Source organism: Hemiscyllium ocellatum, chromosome 19, assembly GCF_020745735.1.
Source record: "Hemiscyllium ocellatum isolate sHemOce1 chromosome 19, sHemOce1.pat.X.cur, whole genome shotgun sequence".
Taxonomy (NCBI): domain Eukaryota; kingdom Metazoa; phylum Chordata; class Chondrichthyes; order Orectolobiformes; family Hemiscylliidae; genus Hemiscyllium; species Hemiscyllium ocellatum.
This window is the reverse complement of record NC_083419.1, coordinates 25,222,578-25,246,034: the sequence shown is the minus strand read 5'-3', so window position 1 is coordinate 25,246,034 and position 23,457 is coordinate 25,222,578. Positions and strand designations below refer to the sequence as shown.

Below are 23,457 nucleotides of genomic sequence, written 5' to 3'. Positions count from 1 at the left end.
ATTGGGAGGGATTGTCATTGTTGTGCTACAGATTTGAACCAGAGTATGTATATGCCTAAAAGGTTTTTTTTAAAACACAGATTTCTTTGGGTATCTTGTGGACTCTGTCCTGTTATGTGGGTTTCTTTTATTTCGCAGGAGTTGGTATACTCTTTCAGACTATTAATTCCCAATTAGAAACTGAAGCAGGAACTCAGTATAGAGAGCCCATACCAGTGGTAACATTAATTACTGTTCCTTGTAAGTGAAAAACAATATTACTAATTTCTTCTCATTTATTTGGTTAAATCCATTGGTCTCCACTTGAAACCCATACAAATTTTTAGGATGCTGAGAAAATAAAAATTTGCTTTCGACAAATGAACTACCCATCTAAGTATCAGTTGTGGATGAAGCCCTGTGTGCTAACTCAGGTACGTACAGAAGACTTAATTGCATTACTTGAACACTGCAGATTTCTTGGTCACTATCTATCTCCAACTCAAAACAAATTTCATAGTTTTTTTGTTATTTCTTTCAGCATTGCATATGGTACTTTACTATCTGCAAATTGGCTTGCACATTTTCCTGCATTATGACAATTTTTAAAAAAGTTATCACAATTTAGACAAAGTGAGATGTTGCATTTTGGTACAGCAAATCAGGGCAGGGTAAGATCCTTGTTGGTGTTGCTAATCAAATAGACCTAGGGGTGCACATTAATAGTTCCTTGAAAGTGAGTCATAGGTCGACAGGTAGTGAAGAGTGCGTGTGCCTTTACTGGTCAGTGTATGGAGCATAGGAGATGGCAGGTCATAATATGGCTGTACGGACATTGGTTAGGCCACTTTTGGAATACTGCATTCAATTCTAGTCTCCTTGCTATAGCAAAGATATTGTGAAACCTGAGAGGATTCATAAGAGATTTACAAGGAATTTGCTGGGATTGGGGGATTTGAACTATAGAGAGAGGCTGAATAGACTGTGGCTTTTTTCTCGGAGTGTCAGAGGCTGAGGGGTGACACATAGAACTTTATAAAATTATGAGGAGCTTGAATGGTGAATAGCCAAGGTTTTTTTTCCCAAGGTAGGGGAATCCAAAACTTGAGGGCATAGGGTTGAGATGAGAGGGGATTTAAAAGGGATCTAAGGGGAACTTTTTTCACACAGATGGTGGTGCATGTATGGAATGAGCTGCCAGAGGAAATGGTGGAGTCTGGTACAATTACCGCATTTAAAAGCCATTTGGATGGTCACATGAATAGAAAGGGCTTATAAGGATATGGGCCAAATGCTGGCAAATGGGACTAGAATAATTTAGGATACTTGGTTGGCGTGAACAGTTCGACCAAAAGGTCTGTTTTCATGCGAGACAACTCTTTGAGTCTATGATCTCTAAAATACTTGGTTGTGCTTAGGGATATCCTGAACTCTTTCTTGAATGGAGTTGCCACACTAAAATAAATGATTTGTAGTAAAGTGCTAAACATATTAACTTTACTCCTAAAAAAACTCAAATGTAAATAGTAATGTTTAAAATTTTGTTTTATTGTGTCTGCTTTACTGAGACTTCCAATGCTGAATTCCATGCTCTGTCAAGTTAAAAACTACTACACTGCTCATAAGTCTATATTTTGGTGCTGTTGAAGGATATCACAGACAATCAACAATAAAAATTCTCTTTAAACAGTACCTTTACACTAGTAAAAATTCCAAGCCATCTCACAGAAGCATGAGAAAAATGTATTGTGCCTCATAAAAATATTAGAACAGCAAGGAGGAGATTAGAAAGAGTGCCTCAAAATAAGAGAGGAAAAATGTGGTGAGGTTTAGTGAGGGAATTATAGAGATTAAGGCCTTGTCAGTGGAAGCTATGGCGATCAATGATGGTGTAACTAAGATACTTAAGAGGACAGTAAGGAGGAAGGACATAGAAATAAAACTAACTACAGAGATATGGAAGGATGAGGCTATGGAGTAATTTGAAAACAAGGATTAGAATTTTAAAATTGTGGTTGTAAAGGTAGGAGTTAATATAGATCAGGAAGTAGAGGAAGGATGGATACACTTAGCTTATTGTGACTTAGGACATCATCAGTAAGGTTTGGCTATCTCAAGTTTCTGATAGCTAGAGCATAGAAGACCAGCTGGACCTACACTAGAATAGTCAAATTTACAAACAACAAAGGTATGCATGATGGTTTCCGCAGAATTGAGCTAAGGTATGGTACCATAAAGTGATGCTGCGGAGTTGGAAACAGGTGTACGCTTGATATTCCATGAAACATAAGTACTTCAAGCTGGATCAATGCCATGAAAACTGTGGAGGACAGCATCTCTACTTTTATAATGAAGTTGGCCAGACGGCAAGTAAGACTTAAAATCAAATCAACTGCAATTAACAGTCCTGTTGCAAACTGAAAATCCCAGGAAGGGGTTGGGAATCCTGGGATTAGTTCCAGGCTGCCATTTTCACTCCTTCATGAAGTCTTCTCAACACAAAGAAAATCTAGCCATATTTTTGCTTCTGTGGCAGTTTATACTTTAAATTCCAGAAGAGAAATTAGCATAATTAAAAATCTACTGTTATATGTTAGATTGCCCTTTAAGGTGGCCACTTCATTACCCAGGAACCAACTTAAAAATCTCTAAGTTCTTAGTGGCTTGCTTATTTTTAATTTTCCTGTTTGGGTAACATCTGATTTACACTATAAGGGCCACTCTGTAGATTCTTTCCCTCTAATTCTAAGCTAGAAGAATCTCCAATCTGACCACAAGCTCCCATCAACATTTGCCTGGTGGTCAACAAAATTAGCATTTTCTCTGTTTCAGGTTGAGGAATAGTGCCTCTATTTCTTGTTCTGTGCATCTTACGTGCTTTTAGAAAACCCCAAAGATCTGTCTGTTGGGTCGTCTTCAAGGATTTGGAAGGAAGCCTATAAATTGATCTCAAGAAAAGCTTCCGCTGCCCTTTCTTCATGGCAGTGTGAAATATACTACCATTGTATCAAAGTATAATTGTTAGTTAAAAACCAAAAGGACTGTGGATGCTGTACATCAGAGACAAAAACAGAAGTTGTGGAAAAGCTCAGCAGGTCCAGCAGCATTTGAGAAGAGAAGGAGCACTAGACCAGAAACATTATCTTTGATTTCTCCTCACAGATGCTGCCAGACCTGTTCAGCTTTTCCAGCAACTTCTGTTTTTGTTTTAGAATTTCTAGTTGGCTACCTTTGATCCCATGTTCCTTGCATTTTAGAATTAAATAGATACTGGTTTCTGTCGTTCCAATATTTAGTTGGAAGATATTTAGCTCATCCAGTACTGTTTATCAACAACTTCTCTTAATATTTCATTTTTGTCTTTGGGAAAAAAAATCATAGAAGGCTTCCTGAAATATAATGTACTTTTAAATAATTGTATAAATCCTACAACTTTAAGAACCCAATTTAAAATAAAATGAATGTGGTTCAATTCTATCACTAGAAGATTCTATTATTGGATTCCGCATTTATCACAGGGACACGGGCACTTAAATATTTTGGCTAAGAGGGTCAGAATTTGACACAGCAAGTGTGGTACTGGAAAAGCACAGCAGGTCAGGCAGCATCTGAGGAGCAGGAGAGTAGATGTTTTGGGCATAAGCCCTGCTTCAGAAATAATGAAGGACTTATGCCTGAAATGTCAATTCGCCTGCTCCTTGGATGATTCCTGATCAGCCGTGCTTTTCCAGTGCCACACTTTTCAACTCTGATTCTTCAGCCACTGCAGACCTCACTTTCTCCTGGATCAGACATTTGGGATATGCACCACAGGTCATAGGGATTCAAAATATATGTAAGTTCACATGAACAATATTCAAGAAGTATCATTTGTTTATAAATGGTAGTTCTCCTAATGTGACCAATGTGAAATAGTACACAAAAGCTTCCTTAAAATCTTTATAACAATTTATCAAACAAGTTATCAACAGGTTTTTGGGGGAAATGGCACAGACCTTAGTAATATGATATTATAATAAGGTCTTGATTAAAGTCATCTTCAAATCAGCGCAGTTACCTTTGTCAGAGCTGCAATTCTCTGGGCAAGTTCAGCTTCTACCTCTGGTAATGTTTCTGCTCTCTTCATTGTTTGCTGTAGCTTCTGTTCAGCATGCTCCAGACGTTCCTGCAACTGTCTATTTTTATCTTCGAGCTAAATTTCCATGTAACAGAAATGAAGAATATTAATTTAAATAAGTATCTGATGATAGGCTTTTCCTACATCATTACACTGAAGAGTTTAATATTTATAAATAAACTATAATTATCTAAAATGAATATACTTTATAAATGTGTTCAACATAATCCCAATACTATTGTATCTGTAATGTAGTTTTCCTATAACTTATAGCTTTTACGACATGCATTACCCGAACTACTGAAAATTATATTAAGTATTAATATGTCAAAACTATTCAAATCTTTTACAGGGTAATTATTAGTACATTGAACCTAAGACTTAATAACAAAGCATAACAAATAACTTTGTGACTTCATAAATTGACTGAAGTGTTCATTAAGAATAATGTTAACAATATGCCAATTACAGTACATAATAACAGCTTGGATTTATTCTAAGATCTTGAATTATTAAAAGACCCAGAGACCAATGTTCCAATCATTCCATTCCATTAGTAGAAAGTGCACTTTAATGCTCCAAGTTAAGGAATACTTTCCCATAAATGGTCAGGATTGGCTGACAAGGTAGGTAAATTAGTATCCACAAGAACATGTAACGATGGTGTACTAGAAATCTGTTCTACTTGGGAGCAATGGAGGACATGCAGGAGCCAAAGTTTAAAAAGGTACCAAATATTTCATATCTAAAGGTAAGCATTAAGGTGAGGAATTTTAAGCGTTTGACCTGCACCAGAGTAAATAAACATTGCTTGGTAAAGTTTTGGGACCTTTTGTGTGGACATTATGAAGTTTCTCATGCATTCTGAAAGGGGTGAGTGATGAGCAGAAGGCTGTACATGTTGACAGAGATTGGGAAAAAGATAAGGTTCTGCAGAGAGAATATAAGAAATTAGGCAGGAGGTTAAAAAATAGGTCCTCGAGGTTGTATCTGAATTACTCCTAGTGCCATGTGTTAGTGAGAGTAAGGCTAGGAGGAAAGGGAAAATGAATGGGTGGCTAAGCAGCAGGTGTAAGGGGCAAAGATTCATATTTTTGGACCATTCAGATCTCTTCTGGGGTAGAAGTGACCTGTACAAGAAGGATGGGTTGCATCTGAATTGGAAGAGGGTGAATATCCTTGGGGAGATTTGTTAGTGCTATTCGGGAGGCTTTAAACTACTGGTCGGGCGGGGGTGTGGTGGGGTGGAGGATGGAGGAACCCAAAGAGATAATGAAAGAAGAGATAAGCCTGAGACTGGTAAAGTAGGTAAGGGATCAAGTTAAAAAGTCAAGACAGGCAAGAACAAGGTAAGACTAGCAAATTAAACTGCATTTATTTCAATGCAAAAGGCATGACAGGTAAGGCAAATGAACTTAGGGCATGTTGAGAAAATGGGACTGGGATATCATAGCTATTACAGAAACATGGCTCAGGGAGGGGCAGGACTGGCAGCTTAATGTTCCAGGGCATAGATACAATAGGAAGGATAGAAGGGGGAGCAAGAGAGAAGGTGGAGTGGCATTTTTTGATTCAGGATAACATTACAGTTGTACTTTGGGCGATATTCCTAGGAAAACGTCCACTGAAATTATAAGGGTGGAACTGAGGAATAAGAAAGGGATCATCACCTTATTGGGATTGTACAACAGGTCCCTCAAGAGGCAGCGGAAAATTGAGAAGCAAATATGCAAGGACATTTCTGATATCTATAAGAATAACAGGGTGTAATGGTAGGAGATTTAAACTTTCCATACATAGGGAACTGGGACTGCCGGTGTTAAGGGCTTGGATGGAGAAGAATTTGTTAAGTGTGTTCAAGAAAACTGTCTTCTTCCACATCTGGATGTACCTACTAAAGAAGGACCAAAACTTGACCTTCTCTTGGGAAATAAGGCAGGGCAAGTGACTGAGGTGTCACTGGGGGAGCAATTTGGGCCAAGTGATCATAATCCTATTAGTTTAAAAATAGCTAAAGCAAATGATACACCTGATCTAAAAGTTAAAGTTCTAAATTGGAGTAAGATCAATTTTGATGGTATTAGGCAGGAACTTTCAAAAGTTGATTGGGAGAGGCTGTTCACAGGTAGTGGGATGGTTGGAAAGTGTGAGGCCTTCAAAAATGAGGTAGTGAGAGTTCAGAGACGACATATTCCTGTTAGTACTAAGGGCAAGACTGGTAGGTGTAAGGAATGTGGGATGACTAGAAAAATTGAGCCTCTGGTCAAAAAAAAGGAAGAACATATCAGGTATAGAGAGCTGGGATTGAGTAAATCCCTAGAAGAATATAAGGGCAGTAGGAGTATATTTAAGAGGGAAATCAGGAGGGTAAAAAGGGGACATGGGATAGCTTTAGCAAAGAGTTAAGGAGAATCCAAAGAGATTCTAAAAATACATTAACGGCAAAAGGTTAACTTGGGAGAGAATAGGGCCTCTTAAAGATTGATGAGGACATCTATGTGTGGAACCACATGAGATGAATGAGATACTAAATGAATATTTTACGTCAGTATTTACTGTGGACAAGGACATGAAAGCTAGGGAACTTGGGGAAATAAATAGTGATGTTTGAAAAGTGTCCTTTTTACATAAGAGGAGATGCTGGCAGTCATCAATGCCTGATCAGGGTATTCCCAGAACTTTGTGGGAAACAAGGGAAAAGTTTGCTGGGCCCCTTGCTGAGATAGTGCAGCAGGTCAGGCAGCATCCAAGGAACAGGAAATTCAACGTTTTGGGCACAAGCCCTTCATCAGGAATTCGACTTTTCGGGCACAAGCCAGGCCCTAAACGTCGAATTTCCTGTTCCTTGGATGCTGCCTGACCTGCTGCACTTTTCCAGCAACACACTTTCAGCTCTGATCTCCAGCATCTGCAGATCTCACTTTTTCCCTTGTTGAGATATTCATATTATGGACAGCCGCAGGTAATGTGATGTCATTATTTAAGAAAGGTGGTAAGGAAAAGCCAAGGAGCTGTACACTGGTGAGCCTGTGGTACATTACTGGAGGAGATTCTGAGGGACAGGTTTTAATTGCATTTGGAAAAGCAAGGACTGACTAAGGATAGTCAACATAGCTTTGTGTATGGAAAATCGTGTCTCACTAACTTGATTGAGAAGATGTGACCCCAAAGATTGATGAAAGCAGAGAGGATGATGTTGTCTATATGGACTTCAGCAAGGTATTCAACAAAGTTCTGCATGGTACACTGGTTAGAAAGGTTAGATAAGATGGAATCCAGGTGGAGCTAGCCAATAGGACACAAAATTGGCTTTAAGGTAGGAAACGGAATGTGGTAGTAGAGGGTTGTTTTTTGGACTGAAGGCCAATGTGCTGCAAGGATTCGTGCTGGGTCCACTGTTTTTCGCTATTTATACAAATGATTTTGATATGAACATAGAAGGTATGGTTATTAAGTTTGCAGATAACACCAAAATTAGTAGTGTAGTGAACAGTGAAGATTATCTCAGAGCACAATGGGAACTTGATCTGATGGGCCGATGAACTAAGGATTGGCAGATGGAATTTAATTCTGATAAATGTGAAGTGCTGCATTTTGGTAAGATAAACTGAAGCAAAACTTATACAGTTAATGGTAGGGTAGCCTGCTGGACACACTTTCCTCATTCCTGATGAAGGGCTTATGCCCGAAACGTCGAATTTCCTGTTCCTTGGATGCTGCCTGACCTGCTGCGCTTTTCCAGCAACACATTTTCAGCCCTGGGAAGTGTTGCCAAACAAAGAAACCTAGGGATGCAGGTGCATAGTTCATTGAAAGTAGAGTTGCAGATAGACAGGGTGATGAAGAAGGCTTTTGGCACGCTTGCCTTCATTGGTCAATGCACTGAGTATAGGAGTTGGGACATTATGTTGCAGCTATACAGAACAGCGGTGAGGCCACTTTTCGAATACCGTGTTCAATTCTGGTCTCCCTGCTATAGGAAAAATGCTATTAAATTTGAAAGGGTTCAGAAAAGATTTTCAAGGATGTTACTGGTTTTGGAGGGTTTGAGTTATAGGGAGAGGCTGAATAGGCTAGTGCTTTTTTCCCTGGAGCGTTGGAGACTGAGGGATGACCTTACAGAGAATTATACAATCATGAGGGACATGGATGAGATGAATAACCAAGGTCTATTTCCCAGGGGAGAGGAGTCCAAAGGTAGAGAGCATAAGTTTAAGGTGAGAGGGAAAGATTTAAACAGGACCTGAGGGGCAACGTTTTCACACAGAGGGTGGTGCATGTATCGAACAAACTGCCAGTGGAAGTAGTGGAGTTGGGTACAATTACAGTATTAAAAAGGCATCTGGATGGAGACATGAATAGGAAGGTTTTTGAGAGATATGGGTCAAATGCTGGCAAATAAGTTTAGGATATCTGGTCATCACGGATGCAATTGCCCAAAGGGTCTGTTTCCATCCTGTATAACTCTATGATTATGACTAAATGATGAGATTTCCAACAAAGTTTTGGAAGGAGTAATTTCTGGACTGGCTTATATCTTCACTAAGCACAGTTTGTTTGTTGTGGGGAAGATGTGGTGGGAGTAGAGTATCCCTTTATTGATAGCTAATTGAAAAAATATTTTTAACATATGTTGCTCAAGACAGCCAGCACCTTCTTCTGGCACTTAACACAGAGAACTCTGTGTTGGTTTCAGAGAGCCGTTATTGTTATTTCATGATATTTCACAATATTTTGAGTTTAAAAATGTGAACATTATATAAACTGTATATGGACATATAACTCATGAATCCCATCAAGCATTACAATGGCTGTATACACCATCATTAAAAATGAGGAAGAATCAAACAAATTACATTTTGTGCTCGATAAAAAATATTTTTCACCTCAAAAATATCTCACAATTTAATAATGGCACGACCTCACTACTGATTCCAAAAATATTCTCTAATGGCAATTATGCAGCCAATGCCAAGTGTCATATAACCTCACTGCTAAATCTAAAAATATTCGCTCATGGCAATTATGTAGCCATTGCCAATTGTCATATATGAACCATCTGGTTCATAAAGTCCATTAGGAAAGAAAATCTGCTGTCCTTATCTGGTCTGGCCTAAGTGTGATTCTAGAACCACAGCAACATGATTGACTCTTAACTGCTGTCTGAAATGGCCTAGAACTCTACTAAATTCAAGGGCAATAAGGGATGGGCAATAAATGAATAATAATAAAAAAAGGAACTGATTGATGATGTACGACATTCATTTACTCATTCATGTATACTCTGCTTAAAGTCATGTTCTGAAGTCACCTTATTGTCTGCTGGCATTTCATCATGAGCTGTTTTCTTGACAACGTTTGATAGTGATGTTGTGTCATTGCCTGCCATCTCTGGAGTAGGATGAGGAGACAGGTCCCAAGTAACTGGAATCCAACTCATACAGCTTATGTTTTGAACTGCATGCTAATCAGCTGCTGACTGAAATAACTAACCCTAATCTACAATATACAAAAGATGAAATTGACAGTTTTATTTATTGAAGTAGAGTGACCTTACTTTTATATATCAAATCAGTAATAAGTAACAAACAACTTTCTTTATGATTAGTGTGGCTTTATCCCATTTAATTTGTTTATATGGTCTTTTGAACTTCTGATGCAAATTTCCTGATGCAGCATTATCATTGCATGCCTATCTATATTTTTACAAGTTTAATCAACATGTATGAACTATGATGTAAACAATATTGGAAATTGAATTAGTTAACATTTTATAGGTGTTCATTAAGTTCTAAGTACACTTATAATACTGCAAAGAATAGTATTGAGTCTGAAGATTTGGAGCGTTCTATCAAGAGAAATGTAAGGGGAATCAAAATATTACACAAAAGTGAAAACATTAAAAACTGTGAAGAAACTTGACATTCATATAAAAAAAAACAAATTGTAGAGAGTTTTTACAAGTGTACAAAAAGGAGAGTAGCAAAAGCAAACATGGGTACCTTTGATGTGGAGATAGGAAACATTATCAAGGGGAATCAGGAGACAGTGGAGATATCATCAAATAGTTTGTTTGTTTTCTCATTAGAAAAACTGCATTTCAGAAATAGTGAATAAGCAAAGGGCTAAAACATTGAGGAAACCTAAGGGGCAGAAAGTAGGAAAGCTGGCAAAATGAAAGGATTGTTCTTACATTCAGCAAAATGCCCATAGAGGTGGAAGGGCACTCTAGGTTTACAAGGGGTGGGCAATAAATATTGGCCCAGCCTGGAAAGGCTACAACCCCTAAATGAGTTTTTAAAATGGAAACTTAAAGAGGGCTTCAAAATCTTCATCATTCTTGCTGCAGCAGGAGGTTATCAAGCGCCCCTCCCCACCTCTCCGCCCAGCAAAGTGTTCCCTTCCATCTTGCCATGCCTCCTGAAAAAACTATGGTATGTTCAACACATTCATAGTATATTCCAAGTAAATCTATGCTTTAATTAGTGTTGTATTTTAATGTCCTTTCTGTAATGAAGTGGCTAACTCTACACAATACACAAACATGGCCATGCCAAAACCATGTACAACTTCAGATTTATACATGCATAGATATTTTAATCAACTTTTTCAGGCATACGTCTGAGGCGGATGGGACTTGAACCCAGGCCTCCTTGCTCAGAAATATGGACACTACCACAGCACCACACAAGCTCTTCCAGTCTTGTTTACATGAGCAATCCTATCTGATTCAGGTGGCCATGTGTGCATCCATTCACTGGCGTGCTTAAAAATGTGACATTTAAGCCTTAGTCACCCAAAAGGCAACTAATGTGCCTCAGCCCACATTTTTCGCCTGCCAGCCACCAATTTTACTGACAAAAAAAAGATATTTGCAAAGTACATTTTGTCCTATGTCTTTCTAGCCATGCATTTTGCTCCCCTATTTTATGCTGATTAGTGCGTGCAGCTGTAAGTAATTCTGACCTAACAATCTTCAAAGTACTATGTCTGAAATCCTGAAACATCTTCTGGAGAATAAATTCTATTCATTCCTCTTGTATACAAAATACTTCATAGCTTCCAATTGCATTCTTATTCTTTCCAAACTTTTTGCACTTACTTTATTAACATACCTTAATATACCTACCTTTAACAGATAAGCAGTTAAATATACTAAAAAGGACGAATGTTGCCAGCACCTCATATACATAACCATTGAAAATAGAGAGTTCCTTATGAATTACTGTTCTAGGAAATGTTTGGTAAAGTACAGACTGGGATCTTTGTCTACTGAATTATTCAAAAAAAATCTCTAAAAATATATTCCATACAATTAGTTGATGATAAGAATATTTCAGCAGAGACAAGGAAATAGACTGATCTTGGCTGGTATGTTTTTTTTTCAACTTCGAACATTCCTTTTAAAATTCAATGTTGAAAGTGACATATTCATAGAATGACCTCAAATGAACAAATTTACTGAACCTGGTGTAAGAATGCATCTTTATTTGCCAATTCATTTTCAAGTTTGTCATTTATGTCATGTAATGAAGTTGATTCTCTCTGCACATTGAGGTACCGCTTTTCCAAAGTGGTTATCCTTTCTTCCATATCCTCTTTCTGTGCGATTACCTAGAGAAAATCAATGAAGCCAATTTTACTTTTCTTTATTTTTAGACATTCTGGTGCAAGCAAAATGGTGTTATTTCAATGTAGACTGTGATAACAATAGTGTACAAATCAGAGCAGGAGAAAGTTTTCCTGAAGTGCATTCAGAAGAATTATTTTGATCTGTATGTTTTGACTCAACAAGGAAGAAGACATGGCTGGATCTGGTTCCAGGGAATGAGTCAAGACTATCAATAGTCAGTAAAAAGATCCCTCAGGGAACAGTTTTGATAGTATCATACTGTTTATATTAACTATAGAATAAAAAGGAGCCATCGAAAGCAAAAATATACAGCCAGAGGACAGGTAACTTCAGTTGCTCAGAATGGACTGGTTCTTGGTAAGTTGAAGTGAAAAACTGGCAGATAAAATGATAATGGAACAATGGATTACCTTTACGGATAAGAGAGCTTGTGTGTCATTAAGCAATATTTCTGCAAGGTGAAAGATAAAGCAATTATAGGCAAAACTCCCTGGATGATAATAGACATAAAGAGTGGGTGGAAGTTAATGCTGGTGGGGCCCACTTAATTGCAGAGGCGGGCCCACTTCAGCCAACAGGAGTTATCAAAGCCTCCCAGTTAAGTCAGATGGTGGAGGAAACTGACACTGGATTCCTGATAGGTGGCAGCAGAATGTGTGTATGTTTGTGGTGGAGGATAGGTGCTTGGGAGTGTGATGATAAACCATATCCTCCAAAATGTGCACTACCTCCCATTCTGCCCTCATGTTTGCTTGGGTACGCCTACAGTCCTGGGCCTCTGACACATGCATTACTGGCAGTTCCCACAGCTCCTCATGACAGTATTGAGTTGCTGGCCTCTGATTGGTCAGCAGCTTTCATGGACAGATAATTTTCTTGAGGATATAATAAACAGGGTGGATAAGGGGAACTGGTCAATGAAGTGTATTTTAATGTTCAGTATGGATTCATCTTGGTGTCATATAAAAGATTATTGCTCAACATGCAGCTCATGAAACTGGGGCAGCTTACTGCCAAATTCTCAATAGCAACTGGGGATGGGCAAACATAAGTGATTGCCTCATGAATGAATTGAAAACTGTATTAGCATGGATTGAGGATGAGTTAATGAAAAGAAATTAAAATTAATGGAGTCTTTTTCAGGTTGGAAATATGTAATTAGTGGAGTGCTACAGGATCGGTTCAAGGGCCTCAATTATTTATTTACTACCTATATGAATGAATTGGAGGGAAAGCAGAATGTAATGTATCCAAATTTGCTGATGATACAAAAATAATGAGAAGGCATATTGTTATGAAGACATAAGGAATCTGCAATAGGGTACAGATAGATTGAATGAGTGGGCAAAACATTAGGCGATAGACTGCTGATTTTGTGATATATGTTAATGACTTGGAATTAAATGTATAGGCATATAGAACCCTGGGTTTTATAATTTGAGACGTGGAGTAGAAAAGCAAAAAAAAAAGCAACTGGAGTAAAGTGTATAATTTTGGAATGACGACTTTAGACAGGTTGAACAAAGGAATGTAACAGAATGGGTCCAGGAGTGAGACTTCAGATACATGACTGGGTTAGAGAACCATGAATGATCGCCTTTGAGTAGGGAAGGTTGAGGATTTCATTGTGTGTTCAATGTCCTGAGTGGTCTATGATGTGGAGGTGCCTATGTTGGACTTGGATGGGCAAAGTTAAAAACTACACAATACAATGTTATGATCCAACAGGTTTATTTGGAAGTGCAAGCTTTTGGAGCACTGCTCCTTTGTCAGCTACCTGATGAAGGAGCGGCGCTCCGAAAGCTTGTACTTCCAAATAAACCTGTTGGATTATAACCTGGTATTGCGTGATTTTTAACTTTGAGTGGTCCAGGCAAAGTAATAGAGGAGAAATTCTCTTTAGCAGAGAGGTTAAGAAAAAGTGTACAGAGAGTTTTGGTGATTAATAAAAGAAACAAAGGTGATATGAGAAAATGTTTAACTTCTTTTCAAGAGAAAATGCTTTCAATTTCCTACCTCTCTGATATCTCTCTGGTACTTAGTACTCATTTCTTCTGACTTAATCAGGTCTTTTCTGGCTGTTTCTAGATCTTGTTCCACTTCAGCTAACTGACCAGACAATGTTGATAGTCGCTCTTTTAATTGTGTCATCTCATAATTCTGCTTGTCCAGTAATTCTTGTAGTTCCACAACTTCATTCATTTTATTATTAGTGTCAATAGAACCATTAGAAAGAGGCTGCAAAGGAAAAGTAAATTATTTTAGTCATGGAGTTCAAACATTTAATGCAGAAAAAAATTCACAGTAAAATCTAACACAATAACACAATGTTAAGTGAAAGATTATAAAGCTTCTATTATTCAGGGACAAACTGAACATGAAGAATAAATCAAAACTGAATTGAATTGATGCACCACTCAATAAGCACCCTTATTTTGTGTCTCTTTTGATGAGTGCAAGACAAAGGTTTTGACAATGTCTCTCTCCTTCCAGTGAGAATCAAGTTTTATAATACTCAGTGACTGAAAATATTAGTAACCCAAAGTAAGATGCATCTGGTCATTTTAGGATTAGTTAAAAGAGAATGGGGGAGATTTTCCCTTCACATCAATAGGCCTTGGTATTCTTGGGAACTGCTCCCCATCTGCTGCTAACCCTTCATCAGAAAGGTGATGAGAACCTTATTTACATGTGAAATCAGATTTCCATTACACTTCCAACAAATCAGTGCTGACAGAGCACAAGAAACTCCAAATAATTCTCCAGCCATAATCACTGCAAACAATTGTAGCTTTGGATATACAACCATAATGCCTCTTTGCAATCATAGCATCACTTCAAATGTTTCAACATGAATTAAATCAATAGCAAAATCAGTGGTTTGAATCATATAAACCATTGTCTATTGTCATGAAACCTATTTGATTCACTAACAGGGAAGAAAAACTGCTATCCTTACTTGATCTAGACTACATGCGACTCGAGATTCAAAGTTACACGGTTGATTCTTATCAGACTTCTGAACTGTCCTTGCAAACCACTCAGCCGTAGAAAACGGCAAAGAAATTTCAAACAAGAATGAAACCAGACAGACCACCTGGCAGCAGAAATAATAATTGCAAACTCAGCCCCATCTATCCTGCGATGTCCACCTTATCAAATCTGGCGGCAAGTGAAAAGCTGTATCACAGACGAGTCAAGCAACAGCCTGACATAGTTAAACTCATTGAATTGTACATTACAGAAAATGTCCCTGACCATCACTATCACCATCACTTGGGTATGTCCTCTTTATGTCAGCAGAGTGGTGGCACAGTTCATACAATCAGGTGTAAGTTGCCCAAAGTCTTTAACATTGACTCAGTCAATGTTTCAGGCATAAGTCCTTCATCATTCCTGATAAAGGGCTTATGCTCGATGGGTCAGGTCTACTGCTCTTCAGCTGCTGCTTGACCTGCTGTGATTTTCCAGCTCCACACTTTTCAACTCAGATCAAATATGGGCAAGGAAACATCCTGCTCAATATCAGCTATTGCACCTTTACTTGTACTGATGAATCAGTACTCCCCAATGATGAACAACACTTGGAGGAATTACTGAAGAAGAACGTATTCTTCAGCCCGTCATCAAGATCAGCTCGGTAGCAGCATTACTAACAATGCCGGTCATATCCTTTTGTGACTAGACTGGGTCAATGGTACGTGGTGAAGAAACCAACAAGGGGGAAAAATATTCTTGACATCATTCTCACCAATATGCCTGTCACAGGTGCATATGTCTATAAAGTATGAAGAATAATAACCACTGCACAGTCCTTGTGGAGACAAACAGTTCTAACATCACATTGAGCATAATGTCCTTTGTATTGTTTGACTTTGTCAAATATATCTAGCAACTCAATACTGGGCATTCATGAGTCTTTGTGATCAATTATAAGCATGCAGAATTATACTCCAAAACAACCTGCAAACTCATGACTTGGCATATCACTCACTCTGTAACTACCATCAAGCCAAAGGGTCAATCCTGTTTCAATGAAAAGTGCAGGTGAGCATATCAGGGGGCATATCAGAAAATGTGGTGTCGATCTAGTGAAGCTACAAAACAATTTAAGCAGAAAATGATAGACAGGGCTAAGAAGTTCTACAACCAACGGATCAGATCTAAGTTTTGCAGTCCTGTTACATCCAGTCATGAATGGTGGTGTATAAGTAAACTCCGGAGGAGGTTCCATGAATATTTCTACTCTCAGTATTGGGAGAGCCAGACTAGTGGAAAAGATAATGTTACAAACAATTGCTAGAATCTTTAGCCAGTAGTGCATTGTGCATGATCCATATCATCCTTCTCCTCCTTCAGAAGTTCCAAACATTGCAGAAGTCTTTTTAAGTGAATTCAGTTCACAGATGTAGCATCAAGATACAGCTGATAACACTGGATACTTCAAAGTCTATGTGCTCTGGCAACATTCCAGCAATTGTACTGAAAACTTGTGCTCTAGAGCTTGCCATACTACTAGCCAAGCTGTACTTGGTGAGGAGAAAGTGAGAACTGCAGATGCTGAAAATCAGAGTCGAAAAGTGTGGTACTGGAAAAGCACAGCAGGTCAGGCAGCATCCGAGGAGCAGGAGAATTGCCTTTTTGGGCGTAAGCCCTTCATCATAAATGTGATGAATGTGATTCCTGATGAAGGGCATATGCCCAAAACATTGATTCTCCTGCTTCTTGGATGCTGCCTGAATGGCTGTGCTTTTCCAGCACACACTTTTCGACTCTGTTCCACCACAGTTGCAATACTGATATTTATCCAACAGCATGGTCAATTGTCCAGGTATATCCTGTGCATGAAAAGTGGAACAAATCCATCCTAACCAAATACCATGCCATCAGTTTACTTTCGATCATTACTAATGTGATGGAAGGGGTCATGCTATCAAGCAGCAATGCTTAACAATAACCTGCTTGTTAAGGCTCAGCTTGGATTCTGGCAAAATCACTCTGATCTCATTACTGCTTTAGTTGAAATGTCAATAAAACAGCTAAATGTCAGAGTGGAGATGAGAGTGACCATTCTTGATACCAAGGCTGCACTTACCAAGTGAGCAAATTACATTCAATGAGAATCAGAGGCCATCATCTCCACAGGTTGGAGTCATACCTATCAAAATGAAAGATGGTCGTGGTTGTTTAAGATCAACAATTCCAGCTTCATGACATCTCGAAGGAGTTCCTTAGGATATATCTAACCATCTCAATTATCTTCAGCTGCTTCGCTGATGACCTTCCATCTATCCTAAGGTTAGAAATGGGAACATTTGCTGTTGATAGCACAATATTCAGCATCATTTGTGATATTGATACAGTTACTGAAACAGTATACATCCAAATGCAATAAGTCCTGGATAATATCAGGAATTGCACTGACAAGTGACAAACAATATTACACCACAGAAGAGCCAGTCAATGCCCATCTCCACCAAGAGAAAATCTGACCATCATCCCATGAGATTCAATGGCATTACCATTGCTGAGTCCCTCCAACTACACACATCACTGGGTCAGGATTGATCAGAAACTGAACGGGACTAGCTATATAAGTCCTGTAACTATAAGAACAGGTCAAAAGCCTAGGAATCCTGCAGTGAGTAATTCACCTTCTGACTCTTAAAAAACTGTTCACCATCTATAAAGTATAAGTAAGGAGTATGATGGAATATGCCTAACTTGCCTGGATGAGTACAACTCCCATACCAAGAAGCATGACACCATCCAGAACAGAGCAGCTAAATTGATTGACATCAATTTCATATCCTCCACTACCAATGCATAATCTACAAATGCACTACACTCAATGAGATGCACTAACGTATGACTCCTTAGACAGCATCTTCCAAACCTATGATTATTATTATCCAGAAGGACAAATGCAATAGATACATCTGCATTTTATATATCTATTTATCCTTCACCACATGAACAATCCCTTTGTCTTTTGCATCGGGGCTCTACAACATCTTTTACCCACACTACTATTCTGGCTCTGTCAATGGTACATATTATACCATTTTCTAACCCCTTTGCATTCTGAAGAGTCATATTGGACTTGAAATACTAATCCATTTGCCTGTCCACAAATGCTGCCAGACCTGTTGAGTTTCACCAGCATTTTTTGCGTTTGTTGCAGCAGATACATGGGCACACAAATACATGCAAGTTTCCCCTCAAGCCACTCACCAGCATGACTCGAAAATATATTGCTCAGTATTGTGGGTCAATATTCTGGAACTCCCTCCCTAATAGCATTGTGGTGTATCTAGATCAAATGGACTGCAGCAGCTCAAGTAGGTAGCTTCGCATGGGTAGCTAAAGTTGGACAATGAATGCTGGCCCTGAAACTGAAGGTTACATCCCATGAATAAATAACTAAAGATCCAAAATGTTCGTATCATAGCAATTGCCAGATGTGAGTTTGCTCGCTGAGCTGGAAGGTTCATTTTCAGATGCTTCATCACCAGACTAAGTAGCATCATCAGTGAGCCTCCGGTGAAGAATTCGTGTTAGCGACCCCCTTTCTATTTGTGTGTTTAGATTTTCTTGGGTTGGTGATGTTATTTCCTGTGGTGATGTCATTTCCTGTTTTTTTCTCAGAGGGTGGTAAATGGGATTCAAGTCAATTGGTTTATTGATAGAGTTCCGGTTGGAATGCCAGGCTTCTAGGAATTCTCGTGCATATCTCTGTTTGGATTGACCAAGGATGAATGTGTTGTCCCTGTCAAACTGGTGTTCTTCCTCAACTGCATGTAAGGATACTAGTGAGAGTGGGTCATAACTTTTTGTGGCAAGCTGATGTTCATGTATACTGCTGGCTAGTTTTCTGCCTATTTGTCCAATGTAGTATTTGTTACAGTTCTTGCAAGATAGTTTGTAAATGATATTAGTTTTGCCTGTTGTCTGTATAGGTTTTTCAAATTCATTCACTGCTGTTTTAGTGGTGGGTTTGTGGGCTACCATGATGCCAAGAAATCTGAGTAGTCTGGCAGTTATTTCTGAGATGTCTTTGATGTAGGGGAGAGTGGCTGAGGTTTCTGGGAGTGTATTGTCTATTTGTTTGGGTTTGTTGCTGAGACATCGGTAGACTGTGTTCATTTGGTCTCCATTCTTTCTGAATACGCTATATTAGTGATTTTCCTCTGCTCTTTGTAGTTCCTCTGTGCTGCAGTATGTGATGGTTCATTGAAATAATGTTCTAATGCAGCCTAGTTTGTGAGTATTGGGATGATTGCTTCTGTAGTTCAGTATTTGGTCCGTGTGTGTTGTTTTCCTGTAGACGCTGGTTTGAAGTTCTCCATTGGCTGTTCACTCTCCTGTGACATTTAGGATTGGTGGTTTGTTGTTGTTTTCCTCCTCTTTAGTGAGTTTTATGCCAGTAAGGGTATCATTGTTGGTCTTGATAGTTTCCTCTAATTTGTTTCGGTAAGTGATGTCAAAAGTGTCATCCACCTAGTGGACCCAGAGTTTGGGTTGGATGGTTGGCAGAGCTGTTTGTTCAAGTCTATACATTACTGTCTATTCTAAGAACCCTGATATCGGGGATCCCATGGGTGTTCCATTACTTTGTCTGTAGGTTTTGTTGTTGAAAGTGAAGTGGGTGGTAAGGCATAGGTCTATTAGCTTGACAATATTGTCCATGCTGATAAAGTTAGTGGTGTTTAGTGTTTTTGGTTCTTCTAATGGTGTAGTCAGTATTTCCTTGGTCAGGTTAATGTTGATGGATGTGAATAGGGCTATTACATCAAAGGAGACCATTATGTCATCCTCTTCTGTTTTTGTGTCTTTTGTCTTCAGGAATTCTTGGCTGGAGTGGATGGCGTGGCTTGAGTCTACTACTAAGTGTTTTAGTCTTTGGTGTAGCTTGTTGGCCAATCTGTACATTGGTGTTCCAGGTAGTGACACTATGGGTCTGAGGGGGACTCCTGGTTTGTAAATTTTGGGAAATCTGTAGAAGCGCAATGTGTTGGATCTGTCTGGTTTCATTTTTCGGAAGTCGGTCTAATTTAATTCTCCAGATTTCTGAAGTTTTTTGAGTAGGGCTGTGATTCGGTTCTCTGGTTGTGGGGCCAGGTCTATCACCACTTATTGGTAAGCATTAGTATCTGCAAGCAGTGGATTCACTTTCTTAATGTAGTCTGTTCAATCTAAATGACTGTCGAGCGTCTTTGTCTGCAGGTAGGAGAACAATGTTTTTATCTTTTTTCAGTCTTTCTAGCACTTGCCTTTCTTGTGTATTGAGTGTGTTTCCTTCCTTTTTCCTGCTCAATGTTGGTGCGACTGTGTCAAATTGTTTGCTGGATTTCTTCTGTGAGTTCATTGTCTTTCAATGGTGTTTCTAATGCCGCTAAGAAATATTTTTTGTCCGCATCCTGGAAGTTGTAATTTAATCCTCTTACTAAGACGGCTTTTTCAGTGTCTGTTAAGGGTCAGTCAGGTAAGTTTTTCATCCATGCTTCTGTGTTGTTATTTTGTGTGAGTTTGTCTAGTTTTTGTCTGCAGGCCTAACTTTTTTTTCATTTTCTGAGTTTGTCGCTGTCGAATGTCAATGGCATGTTGTACTGTGTCTGTCCATTCATGGTTGCATTCACGAGTAAAGTCTTTGGCATGAAATTTCCCAGTTGTATTTACGGAGCCTGTTGTGGGTATCATTAATCATTTCTCTAAGCATTCTGCGTCGTTTTGCTCTGCTATTCTTTTGGCTAGTCGGGTATTAAGGGGAGTTTTGTATTTAAGATATTTGGGTAGAACTGTTTCCTAAAACATTCTTACAGGAAGTACAGCTGTTCGTGGATGGTGCTCTGTCGGATGCTGTTGGTTTCCCATTTTCAGGTCAGTTTTAGCATATTGCGCCTATAGGTGTCAGTGAGTATTGAGAAGATTTGTAATGGTGTCCTTCCTCATCTGTATGTGAGGATACTAGTGAGAGTGGGTCATGTCTTTTTGTAGCTAGTTGATGTTCATGACCAGACAAGCAGACAAAATGTGCCCAGAAACCCTAACCACTCTCCCCTACATCAAAAGACATCTTGGAAATGACTGCCAGACTATTTGGTAGAAATGGTAGTCCACAAACCCACCAGCTAATGAACTTGAAAGACCTTACACAGACAACAAGCAAAACTAATGTCATTTGCAAAGTACCTTGCAAGAACTGTTACAATCACTACATTGGACAAGCAGGCAGAAAACTTGCCAGCAGTATAAATGAACATCAACTTCTCTCGGATTCTCTCGCTTTCTCCCCATAACCCTTCATCCCCTTGATACTCAACTCAAGAACCTATCTATCTCAGCCTTAAATATACTCAATGACCTGTCGCCCACAGCCTTCTGTGCAATGAATTCCATATATTTACCATTCCCTGGCTGAAGAAGTTTCTCCTTATTTCCTTATCTGGGCATGGAAGTTCTCCTTTACTTCGTCTTTAGCGTCCAGAGTTGGAGCACAGGCACTGATGATGGTGGAATGTTGGTTCTTGATGAGCTGGATTTGCAGAGTCATGAAACATTCATTGATTCCCAGTGGTTACTCTATCAGCTTCTGGAGTAGGCTATTTAGGATGGCAAAACCTATTCCATGGATCTTCAACTGTTCAGGATCAAGTCCTTTCCAGAGAAAGGTATATTCACCTTGCTCTTTCTTTAGTTGCCCTTCTCTAGCTCTGTGGGTCTCACTCAGAGCAAGCCTGTTGTTTTCTTGATTTCATTATATATCCTTCTAGCATTCCTGGATTCAGAAACAGATTGTATTGTGTTGCAGAGTTTCAATGGATTGATTCAAAATTAAATGTTAAGTGATTAAATATTAATATTCCAGATTGTAATTCAAGATACTGAATGGAATCTTGCACCTTAGGATGTGAGGACCATCTCCACCCTGATTAAGTCTGTGTATGATTGGTTTGCCCATTTTGATGTTGGTGTTCTTAGATGGGAAATTAATGCTCATTAAGTCCCCCATCTGCTTTCTTTGGTACTTGTCCAGTAGTGGGCAGAAAGGATAAAGATAAATCTATGCAAGGCTGTCTTCAGGCTTCCAGGGAGAGAGTCCTCACTCAAAAGCACTCAATGCCTGATCAGGAGACGAATAAAGCCTCTCCCTGTCCCATGCAACAAGTCTCTCCCTCGAAACCCCTTTCCTCCAATTACTAACCTGTTACCTGTTGTCACTTTGGAACCTAGGCCTCCTTTGAGTGTATCACCAGTGACAATCACTGCCTTTTAAGTTGTTCAGCTAGTCAATAGAGCTTGAACATCTGACAGGTCAGCAGTTTTCTGCAGGGCCTGTAGAAGGCATTAGGACTTTCCTGTACGTTCTTTTGCCAGTCTTTTATTCATTATCATTCTTCACTTCTCTTATCTGCTTTTTTTAAATAAATATTTTATTGAAAAGAAAAAGATTTTTGAGTTTTTTTTACAAAATTACAAAATTAATACAAAATAGTGCAACCACTTTACAGTATAATAACAGCACCAATATAAAATTAAGAAAACTAACTATTAATATACTCTGCAAACTACCAAAACACAAAATACGATATAAGAAAGAAGACTCTATATATAAAAATAAACTTTAGTATCGTATATTACTAACAACGTTCAGGAAGGCACAGCAACCAAATATTTTTCCGACGACCTCGATTTTCCAGTGTCTGGACCTGACCCACGGAAGATTCAGCAGTGGTCTCGGAGGCCGCGGCCCATTGCTCCACCCCTCCAACTGTTGCCTGAGTTTCTGGATCTCTCGGTCCTGCTTCTGCAGGATGACCGAGATCGACTCCCACCTGGACCAGATCTCTTCGATCGACACGTCAATCTTGTCTCGGAACTTGACAAACTCTGGGATCAGGCTTGCCTCTGCAGGTAAGTCCCCCGGGCCAGCCATGGACGCATCTGTTGCTGCAGGAGGGGAGGGGCCCCTGCCTGTTACGAATTTTACCTTTTACCTTTAGTCATTTTAAAATGTATCAGACTGCTAAAGTTTGATGCAAAATGACTGTAGCTGCTGGGAAAAAAAAATATTTTTAGGAGTTTAAAAGGTGAGGGGAGGGTAGGTACCCCACTTTGCCTGGGTTCTGGGCAGACCTTAACAGACTCAGACTTACTGGGTTGCCACCATCTTGAATCCCCCCTTACTTGTTTTTTCACCTCCCTGCTGAATTTTTAGTATTCAATTTGCTTCTCAATTGTATTATCTATTTGAAACTGTCAACAGCATACATTTTCTTCTTTAATTTTAATTTCCATTTCTTTGTCATCCAGGAAGACCTGGATATGGTTGACCTGCCTTTTATCAAGTCAAAAAGCACAAAAATGAACCCTTCGGTCTAACTCATCCACACTGACTATTCTTAAGGGAATAAACCTTGACTTTCCATTCCATCTGCTCTCTGAACGTAGCCATTCTTCAATAACTTTCTCCCTGCCAACCTTTAGTGTCCAGTCCAGCTCTGTTCTTTCCCCTTTCAAGTTGGCTGTTTGCCAGTTAGTTATTCTTATTATGAATTGACCAATGTCATTTTTCAATGTCATCCTGAACCTTATGCTACAATGATCATTCTCCCTTAACGTTTCCTCACTGTCACTTGAACTGCTTGGTCCACCTTATTCCCAAGAACGCAGACTATCAGAGCACCCTTTCCAGTTGGATTGGACGCATATGTTATAGGAAAGTTTC

The 23,457-nt window shown here is 39.1% G+C and overlaps 1 protein-coding gene across 1 annotated transcript in view; it reads right to left on the bottom strand.

Moving 5' to 3' along the window:
- The window catches only part of ppfia2 (PTPRF interacting protein alpha 2), a 506,299-nt gene that overhangs the window by 153,823 nt on the left and 329,019 nt on the right, over positions 1–23,457 (bottom strand). Inside the window, exons 5-7 of the mRNA XM_060840055.1 lie at positions 13,746–13,967; positions 11,564–11,710; positions 4,037–4,171 (exon numbers count right to left, since the gene is read on the bottom strand). Of these exons, the coding sequence (XP_060696038.1) occupies positions 4,037–4,171; positions 11,564–11,710; positions 13,746–13,967 (504 nt within the window). The remainder of the gene's footprint in view (positions 1–4,036; positions 4,172–11,563; positions 11,711–13,745; positions 13,968–23,457) is intronic.